The 10250-nt window shown below is 42.3% G+C and overlaps 1 protein-coding gene across 11 annotated transcripts in view; it reads right to left on the bottom strand.

Annotated features, from left to right (window-relative positions):
• The window catches only part of Aopep (aminopeptidase O (putative)), a 349371-nt gene that overhangs the window by 269052 nt on the left and 70069 nt on the right, over positions 1-10250 (bottom strand). For all 11 annotated transcript variants that reach the window (XR_782535.2, XR_782536.2, XR_004514518.1 and 8 more), the window contains exons 5-6: positions 8386-8539; positions 2325-2570 (exon numbers count right to left, since the gene is read on the bottom strand). Coding sequence is in view for 5 of the 11 variants with exons in the window: in XM_010636132.2 (XP_010634434.1) it covers positions 2325-2570; positions 8386-8539 (400 nt within the window). In the remaining 6 variants the exon portion in view is untranslated. The remainder of the gene's footprint in view (positions 1-2324; positions 2571-8385; positions 8540-10250) is intronic.

The raw sequence follows: 10250 nt of genomic DNA, 5'->3' as shown, positions 1-10250 counted from the left end.
AAAAAAAAAAAAAAAAAAAAAGATCCTGCCTATGTGTTTATAAAACATGGACTTGGGAAAAACCCAGTTAATTTACCAAGCAATTCTGTGATCTCTCAGCATATTATAATTAACAGGACAATGGCAAGTTTCAATGTGCAAGTCTTTTTGGATACCTCTTCCTAGTCTTGGGATTTTCTCTATTCCTGTTTAGAGTGTACAGAGTTGACCTACTGCCGTTTTTGTTCCTTTTGCTTGACAGAATCTCAAGCAAAGCCTTGACCATAAATAAAGCAGTAGGGTCTCAGAAGCCAGCTGAGTCATAAACCCCACTCAGCTGCATGTGACTCAAGGTGTTGGGATCCCAAGAGAGTCAAGCCAAGCAACTGGAATCAATTTAAATCAGAGTTTGGAAAATCAAACCCCACCCCACTTCCCTACCCCAACTGGCAGTAGAAGATACCACAATCCCTCTCCCACAGCTCAAATACAGGGACGGTAACGAAGCTCAGGAAAACATCTAGACCAAAGCAGACTTTATTTCCACAACCTAAAAGCAAAACAAAACAAAACAAAACAAAAAGATATTTGACAACCAACCACAAATTTTTAAATGTACGGTTCTTCTGTTTTTAAGCACAAAAGCAGTCTTTTTGCTGCAAAATTATCACCATCCCATTTTTTGGACATTTATGCCCAGTACTATTTGGCCCTTGGGTACTTGGGCTTATTACTTTAAAAATACAGAGTTAAGCATGTTTAAATCACTTCAAGCATCTCAAAAAGCAGCAAACACCCAGCCTACCTGCTTGGGCATGCAAACAGAAGCTTTATAAAATGGCCTGAAGGTCAACAAATTCTGGTCTTGGCAGACTAATGTAAGGAAAGAGCTATATAGAAAATAAGGTTCTGAGTATAAAAATTACTCTACCTTTGGTTCCCTCAAGCCAAAACTTGGAACTGTTGGCAAACATGCTGTATAAAACTACACCTCTCATAAATTTCTAAAAACTCCCAAATATGGTCACTTAAAACTGTATACAAATAAGAAACATTTAATGAACAACCCCTGCTTCACCAATAACTCTGCTTAAATTAAGTCCAGGAGACTCTTCAAAGGGATCAGAGAAGCCCCCTTGTTAAGACAAATTCTATATGTAGACATGCAAGACAATTATATGATGCATGTAACCAAATATATATAATTATCCTAGTTTCTACATTCCCATTATCTTTATAAATATAGGATAAAAATCAGTCTAAATGACTTTCTCAGACCTCCTCAAGGATTAAGTTGAGCCAGCTAGCCTTTAAAAAGTACACATACGTAGTAAAGATCAAAAGCAAATGTTCTGGTCAGTTCTTTTCTACTCATGGGTTTTACTAAGAATTTGTGCAGTTTTCAGGGAAAACACCACAAATGACAGCTGTTCAAAAGCATGGAAATTAATTGGCAGCAGGAATTTCCTTGACTAATAGGGAAAAACTTAATGTCACATGTTTTGATGAGCTTATTTTTCCCATCCTTAGTCAAGCATATTCAGTGTTAATGATTAAGTCAAGCAAACAGAAATATAACCAAGGAAAATCATGAGTACATTATCTTTTCCCAGTAGAACATAGCTACCCATTATCGAATGAACAATGTGTTAATAAAGGGGTTTTAGCTTGAAGCAAAAAATAGAGAAAAAGTTCTACTTGCAGGTCTTGATTTTTCTATAGGAAGTCAACCAAGACACGCTAAGAATAATATTAGTGCTTTATTACATTAAAAAAATAGTATCAAGACAAGTAACTCCTCTCACTCCTACCCCACAGTAAGCCATCTGCTTTGAGCTGTTTTTCCCGCAGTGAGGATGGATTTATATTGATCCATCCACAGTCTCTCTGGAACAGGGGCTCTCCAGTCCTTGCCTTGTGACCAATGGTGAGAACGGATGAGACAGCTGGTCAGGATTAGGCAGGCAGCCTGTGGCCCTGAGACCGGGTCGTGTTACTGTGCCCAAAGCTTGGTGCTATAACCTTGGACTCATTAGCGTTATGCTCTCATCACCCAAGCGAACAGCCACCGATCAGCCATGGCCCAACCTACATCACTCTGGGGGCACAGTGTGTTCTCAATCTCAGCAACAATGAGAGCTTTTCATTTTCCAGGAAGTCTGAACTGAGCCCATGACACTCACGGGCACATGTGTGATGGAATCTGCTTCAAGGCCTCAGTAAGATGTGCAAGAGTGGCAACATGGCCCTTCCATCTGAATCGAATGCCAGCTCTGTGGCACAGCTCAAGAAAAACAAGAAATTGCCAAAGCGTGTAATCCAAGTGCTGCAACAGAAACACATACCTGGCCATTCCCAGACTTGAAAAGTTGGCAGGGACAATGAGTATATCCAGGCGGGAGAATGGGTGTGTCCCTAAGACAGAATGTGCAGCTGAGAGGCAAGGAGGGAGCAACCACAGAAGGGTCTCTTGGCAGACTCCCTTGAGGCAGCCTGGAGCAAACACTCGATGAGGAATGACCTTCTGGGTGGTGGCCACGGCATCCTGGAAGCGGCAAGGGTATTCCATGTGACTGCAAACACCAACATACCTGGGAACAAGGTGAAAAAACAGACACGCTGGACAACCGTGTTTACTCTTCTTACCAAAGAGGTAAGGAACTCTTGCAGATGTGAACAACTTTTAGGAGACAGTGGTTCAGACAGGCTCATAAACAAAAGCAGTTCATTGAATTCTTGGCTTATCTCTTTCTGGACAGCAGTGAAATTTTACAGGTCAAAATACTTAGTAATGTGCTTGAATCAACTGAGTAGCTTCAATCTAATCTATGGAAAAGCAGTGAAATCTTGTTTTCATATAGACTGGATGGAGGGAAAACCTCATCCCAATAAAAATAATTTTTACCCTCAGTACTGTGCCTTTAAATGGCATAATTGGAAAAAATCTTCTGATCAGGAATGATTTGTAACTCAGAAAGGGGCAGACAAGGCAGTCAAATTAAAGATCCTAATCCAGGGCCAGAGATTTAGCTCAGTGGCACCACGCCTGCCTCGAAAGCCAAGGTCCTGAGTTCAATCCCCGGTACCAGAACAATAAATAAATAAAGATCCTATTCTGGAATTTCCTAGAATGAGAGACTGAGGTAGAACGATGAACCAAATAGCAGGCACAGGTACAGCGTTTCCAAAGAACACAAACCATTTTACTGAAAAGTAATCTAGAAGTTCTTTACCAAGCCCATCAGAAGTTGTTGAAGAACACATCTAACATCTAAAAGAAGTACTTTTGATACAGTGTTTTCTCCAATTACTTTCAATACAAATTTCACTGAGTCAACCTTTTAAGAAAACAGATCCCAGCCCAGCCAGCACAATCTGATCACTGCCAGTTATTCAAACGCAGAGCAGAAAGAGAATTCTTAGAACCTGACTCACAGGCCTCAAGAGAGCTTATCTACCAAAAAAACACTGACATCCAAGGGAGCTGTTTTTTCACCTGTTAACACCCTAGCCAGGTGTGGTATCACATGCCTGTGATTCCAGCACTTAGGAAGCTGAAGCAGAAGGATCATGGGGGATTTAAGGCCAGCCTGGACCACATAGTAAGTTGAAGGCCAGTCTTGATTACTTAGCAAGAGTCTGTCTCAAAACAAAGAAAAGAAAAGAGAAAAGAAGAAAAGAAAGGGAGAAGGGAGGGAGGGAGGAAGGGAGAGAAAGAAACACAAAGAAAAATTTTCAGAGATAACTGTGGTACTGAAGATATACATAAATTTAAATTCTATGTACCACCAACACTGCAAAGAGGCATTCCATCTAGAAACACATAGGCACAAGCCTGTTTCCATGGGGGAAAATTATTTCTTATACCCAAGAATACCAAAGGTTAGAGAGTGGATGAAGGTAGCCAAATTACAACCCCCAAAATCCCATTTGTTCCAAGGAGGGGGTGAATTAGATTTCTCTCTGGAGACTACATCATGAAGATGATTACAGTTGTATGAATTAGCACTTTTTTGTTTGTTTTGTTTTTGGTACCAGGGATCAAACTCAGGACCTTGCACTTGTGAGGCAAGCGGCAGCACCACTGGCTAAATCCTGGGCCCTTGCACCATTTTTTTTTTTTTTTTTTTTTTTTTTAATGAAAAGGCCAAGAAGAAAATGTTGGACTTTTAAAGCAATCAAGCTACAGACAAGTAAGGCTCCCAAAGGAAATGTAAATATCAATATCATGAGGAAAATTATTTGTGGGTTCCTACACGGGGACCAGAAAACCTGGCCTTCGTGGTTCTCAGATCTGCGGTAACCTGAAATGAGCAGCTTGATATCTGATGTTTCTCCTTCCTCATCTTGCCCATGGACTCACAACAATGGCTGGCAGAGGAGGGAAGGAACTGATTGGAAAGGAATATGAGGGAACTTTCTGGGGTGACTAAAGTTCTCTATCTGGTTTAGGGTATATACAATGATCAGAAACTCATCTAGCCAAATATTCAAGATCTGCACCTTAAGCTGGACATTAATTAAACTTTAATTCAAAATAAAGAAGGAAGCCAGGTGTGGTGGTGCACGCTTGTAATCTCAGCAGTCAGGAGGCTGAGGCAGGAGGATCACTGTGAGTTCGAGACCAGCCTGGGCTACATAGTGAGTTCCAGGTCAGTCTCAACTACATAGTGAGACCCTGTCTCAAAAAAAACCCAAGATAAATAAATAAATAAAAATAAGGAACCTAAAATGGTTTCCAAGGCTTCTTCTTGCGCTATGATTCTACAACTCACCACCTCAGCCCCTCTTCACACAACAGCCTTCTCTCTGAAGAGGTACAGAGACATCAACAGTGTTCCACAGATGCAGCATCAACTCAAAGATGCTTTTTCTTCCTTTCAGGGCAACTTGTCATAGTCTTTACAGCTCTAAAGCAGACCTCTTTCCTTGTGAAGCCTTTTTTAGAGCGAATGATCTCAATGCCTTTTCTTCTGCTTCACAGTATCCATTTTCCCTGCCTTTAATCATTTTTGCTGAGTTCCTCTGGATTTTATCCAAGTTTCCATACTGTGCGTAGTTGTATGGCCTCAACAAAGCCCCTGAGAGGTTAAATATAATACAAAATTCCCTCGTGGCTGAAACCAAATGAAATTAATAAACTTTCGACAGTTTATCTGAGTGCATTATAGCTAATGGATTTAGTTGAAATGCTCACCCAGAGTGGGCTGGCGCACGTGTGAAACTGGAGCTGGCACAAGGAATGTTGTTTCTATAATTCAGCCCACGTAAACAGTGATCAAAAGTTCAGTGGCTGATCCTGTGGCCAAATTTCTGGAACCCAGATGAACACTTTAGGCAAACGAAAGCCTGTGGAATACAAGGCCTCTGTAAAAGTTAGATTTGCATGAATTGAACTGGTGGTGTCAGGAAGGTCGGACATAGAAAGAGGCCTGGGGAAGGCAGAGGGGAACAGATGTGAATGTAACCAGAAACACCCCTGCGACTGGCACTGCAGAGCATTTGTGCAGCTAAATCTAGCACAGAGTCAGAGGTTTCATGGGTGAAAACACAAAGCTACCTCCTGAAGACTGAACCGCACACATGAAGCATGAAGCCAGGGCAAGATTAAGTAAATGTAAACTATTATTTTATCAGTACATTTCTAATGAACAAGTATACTGATAAATGAAGAGAAACTACAGGCAGACCTGGAAGGCAGAATGGGAAGAGCCCTGCTACAGGCCTTACAGTCCATAAAAAGACACATACCCTAGAGAGGCACAATGTGCTGGGCACCTGGGCCTCGTCTCTGCGGACCCGCCAGCCCCCACAGAGTGCACTTCCGGGCCGGCTACACTCAGGCTTGGCAGGCCGTGCACGCAGGTATGGAGGCTAGCAGCAGTCTGGCTGGGTTGATGACTACGTGGGGAAACTTGTCCAGTTCAGAAACTGAGTATTAGAAAGTCCACTTGAACGCCTACTCAGTCCACCCACTTCTGTCCATTTCCTCCTGAGGTCCCGAATATAGGAGGACAACAGAGGAATAAGTTATGCCTTCCCTGAAATCCCAATAGGAATTTTAGGCATCATCTCTTTTCAGAACCCCCATTTGATTTGGCCATGTCCTCCCCATTTTGGAATAATGGATGCAGGACAAGTGAGAGGCCCTCAGCTGTTTCTGGGCAGGACGAAAAAGGACACAGGAAATTGGTGCTGCCCATTCCTTCACCCCTTATCTCCTGGGGACATGGCTTGAAGGCCAAAGTAACACTACTTTCTCCTAACCTTTTTAAGGCACGCATTTTTCAAGCTCATTTCGTGAACAGCCAATGAAACCTGAGTCTTTAGGTGAAGAACAGAGTACTCCTTCACTATGAAGAATTTGAGAACCCATGAACAGTCTTCATTGTATAGAAAAGGAAACTGCACTTTGCCCAAGGTGCCATATCCAGCCAGGTAGCACCTTCAGGCTCATAGGCTGGTTCCTGTTCTAAGACAACACACTCATCAATATCAGTAGCTCCATCATGGCAGAGAACTCTCTAGTAGGAAGCTGGCTCAGAATCCAGATAGATGTTACGTACAGTTTTTAAAAATCTGTAGGTAATATTCTAAATCACCTTTCTAAGAGGTCAGACCTGGCTGTGAATCCAAGTATTATTCCTTAGTAGACAGAAGAATATGACCAAGTTACTGTCTCGGCCTTAGTACACTTACCTATAAATGGGAATACTAAAACAAATCCTTTTTTTATTTTTTGGTACTGGGGATTGAACTCAGGGCCTTGTGCTTACTAAGCAGGTAGCAACACCACTGAGCTAAATCCCTGCTCCACCCCTCCTTTTCTTTTTGGTACCGGGGATCAAACTCAGACCTTGTGCTTGTGAGGCAGGTGGCAGGACCACTAAGCGAAGTCCCTGGCCTACCAATCCGTCTTACAGGCTTATCATCAGGATTACATAAGACACAATTTAGACCAAGACTTTTCCTGACTTCAGACAACCAACAGCTTCTATCACTTTCGGATAGGCGAGGACAGAGGTGGTAAACCTGTGCTATGGCCTGCATTGAGAGCGCTCTCGAAGGTTTGCTACACTGGGCTACAATGTGTTCCCATAACAGACAGCCCCAGCATTTTGGGGCCTGGTACAAGAAAGTTTCTCACTCATACTCATCTACTGTAGATCCAAGTGACTCCTCAGGGAACTCATTCAGTTCAGGCTGCTCACAACTGCAAAATAAAGCTGACCCTGGGGTCCCAGTGCAGGCACAGAGAGCAGTGATTAAACATCCTCACACGGAAGCAGGATACGTCACTTGTGCACACAATTCTCTCCTTCTCTCAGGGGGCATAAAATCTGACAAACAAGAATATTCTATACAGCTCAGGAAAGACACTTCAAAATGGACATTCCTTACTGAGCAAGAAGAGGAAATTAACTCTCTTCTGCCAAAAAAGCAAAACGTGGGAAGTAATACATGCCTGTTAGAAAAAAATAACACATGGCTTTAGCTCCTAAAGATATCTAGTCACTTGTAAGACTAAAGTAGCACGGCAAAATGATACCACCTCAAAAGGAACTTGCACTAAGAGTGGGTCCTAGTTGGTGTTCAAGAATAAACAGAGGGCCTGCACCATTTCTCTGGACTGTCTCCACCAGAAAGAACTGGCCTAAAGGATTTGGTAAAAAGGAAAAGACGGGGCTGAGCTGGGTGTGGAAGTCTTCAGAAAGGAGTGTGATGTGTGCAGACTTCTCCATCCCTTCTGGGCAGTTCCCTCCATCTCCTTCTCAGCTCTCAAAGCTCCTCCCTCCTCCTTTCACAAGAGGCTGCCAGTGAATATCCAATGGCCTGCACTATTTTTAACAATCTCAAATGGGTTTTCTCTGATCCATTCCAAAAACAAAAGAACTCAGGATTCCCTGAGCCCCAGGGGCTTGTGGCAGCTTCCTTGTGTCCTCTGCTCCCACTCCCGGAGGCCTCCCCGCCAAGGCACTGCTAATTGCAGTCACCAGAACCAAAACAGTGGAGTGGCCTACAAAGCCATCTGTAGATGAGCAACTTCTTTTTATTAAGTTTCTTTTTGAGCAGATAAATACTAAAACCAAAGTTAAAAGATGTAGGAGGAAGGAGAGTGGTGAAGCTGAGGATTCTTTTAAACAAACATATAAAAATATCTCACCTGACTTCACAGAGGATTTCATATATACTTATTTTCTCCTCTCTTTCTACATAAACAACATGCACACATTTCTGTCTCTTGACTCTCTTGCTTCCTGGTCTGCCTTTTCTTGCTCTGATGAATCCTATTTTGGTTTGGTTTCTCAGCAGAGATGACTCATATTCCCAGAGCTTGGAAGACAAGCATCACACTGCTGCTCCCCCCGCAAGAGCTTGTTTTTCAGCAAGTTCCCAAATACATACCTGCAGTCTGTCTCGGAGAGTGGGCAGGGTCTCTCTATCACCAGATCATCTGACGACCACATCTTGGGCATTACCTCTGTCCAGCATCCCACCGCAATTGTAAAGGTGGAGGCTGGCATCGGCATGGTAACATAGTAATGCCAGCTTGAGCACCCTACAAACAGAGAACAACCAGATATGAGGCCAGTGCATGGCTCTGGACCTTACTCTGTTTCCTCTCCTGGGGCACTTGAAGAGCTTGTGAGATTAACAGGCAAGAGGCCATTCTTAAAGGTGGGTCACATCAACTGTCACAATTCTCAGTGACAGGCAAGGAAGAGGAGGGATAACGGCTTCAAGGCAGCCAAAGAAGTCTAGTGTCTTCCAGTGACCAGTTTGAAGACCTCAAGTGAAGCTAGATGTAAAGGGAGGTAGTAGGAGGTCAGGCACAGCTGCCAACAAGGAAGGACATTGGTGGTGTATTCCCAGAGACAGGAATGCATAATATTCATCCTTATTGCCTGGCATATTATTTGGCATTAGAAAGGGAAGCACAATTAATATTTGCTGAAGGAATGAAGAATGATCACTTTTTTGCTGTAACTAAACCACTTTGCCTAAATGCAGTTCAACTCCATCTGAATGGATATAGTAGAAAGCTGAAACTAGGCAAAGAAAATGGTTGGGTTTTTGTATCAACTCTGAAACTAACTAGTTATGGAGGTTCAGGTCCTATCTTTCACCTTTTTTTATGATATACATTTTTTATTGGCATAAGTTTATAATACATGAAATTTACATCTGTTTGGGGGTTTGGTAATATATGCAACCCATCTCAATCATTTTCAGTCTCCTCTTTCCCCACCCTCCCCTTTCCCTTGATTCCATATACTCCTACCCCCAAAAGCCTGCTTTTATTTTTACCCTTACTTTTTTTATAATTGGGCATCCTTTTAATCTGTTTAGCTGATCTCCTGCTCCTTACTGCACAAATGAAAAACAGGAGTAGAGAATTCAGTGGGATCAAGGACTCCTAACTAGTTTATAACACGGTTGGGATTACTCCAGGGGGCCCCCACCCAGGATGAAGGTACACTCTCTCCATTTAATCTAAACCTCAAAGAAACAAAGAAGTGATAACTTATAGTACTCTACTTCCCTCACTTCTAAGATGGGAAAATCATTTTAATGTTTCTGAAATCTAAATGAATCACATAACCTTATGTAAAAGCATTTTTAAGGATCTGCTATAAATTGACAGTCTGTCCTAAAATAAATATAACTCTGGGCCAGGGATTTAGCTCAGTGGTTCTGCTGCCTGGCTTGCAAGCACAAGGTCCTGAGTTCAATCCCCAGTACCAGGAAAAAAAAATCATACAAAAAAATACATATGACTCTATATTATAAAACACATTTCTCCATTCCTAATGTCCAATGACAGGGAGTTTGATTACAGTAACACATTTCTTTAACCTACTTATAAGAATTATTATTCTCTTTCTTGCTTTAAATTTGAGAGAGTTAAGCATCTGGGGAGTAGTCTGTGATTGTTCAATTTCATGAGTGAGTGGATGTCAAATTCATGTCCATGCTGGCCAGCAACACTAACGTGGCATTTTTCATTGCTTTTACCATTAAAAATCAATAGAACCGGGAAAGAGATGTAGCTCAGTGGCACTGCACCTCCCTGGCAAGTGTGAGGTCTTAAGTTTGATTCTTGGTACTGGGGTCGGGGGGGAATCAGTAGAAAGGGCCAAGGATTTAGCTCAGTGGCACCATGCCTGCCTCACAAACGCAAGGTCCTGAGTTCAATCCTTGGTGCCAGGGAAAAAAAAAAAAATTAATAGGAAAAGTTGAATTTTGATCTCTATATTCCTGGCTCCTTT

The sequence above is a fragment of the Fukomys damarensis genome, unplaced genomic scaffold (assembly GCF_012274545.1).
Source record: "Fukomys damarensis isolate Sample0158 unplaced genomic scaffold, DMR_v1.0_HiC HiC_scaffold_27, whole genome shotgun sequence".
NCBI classification, from domain to species: domain Eukaryota; kingdom Metazoa; phylum Chordata; class Mammalia; order Rodentia; family Bathyergidae; genus Fukomys; species Fukomys damarensis.
This window is presented reverse-complemented; position numbering and strand designations above follow the sequence as displayed.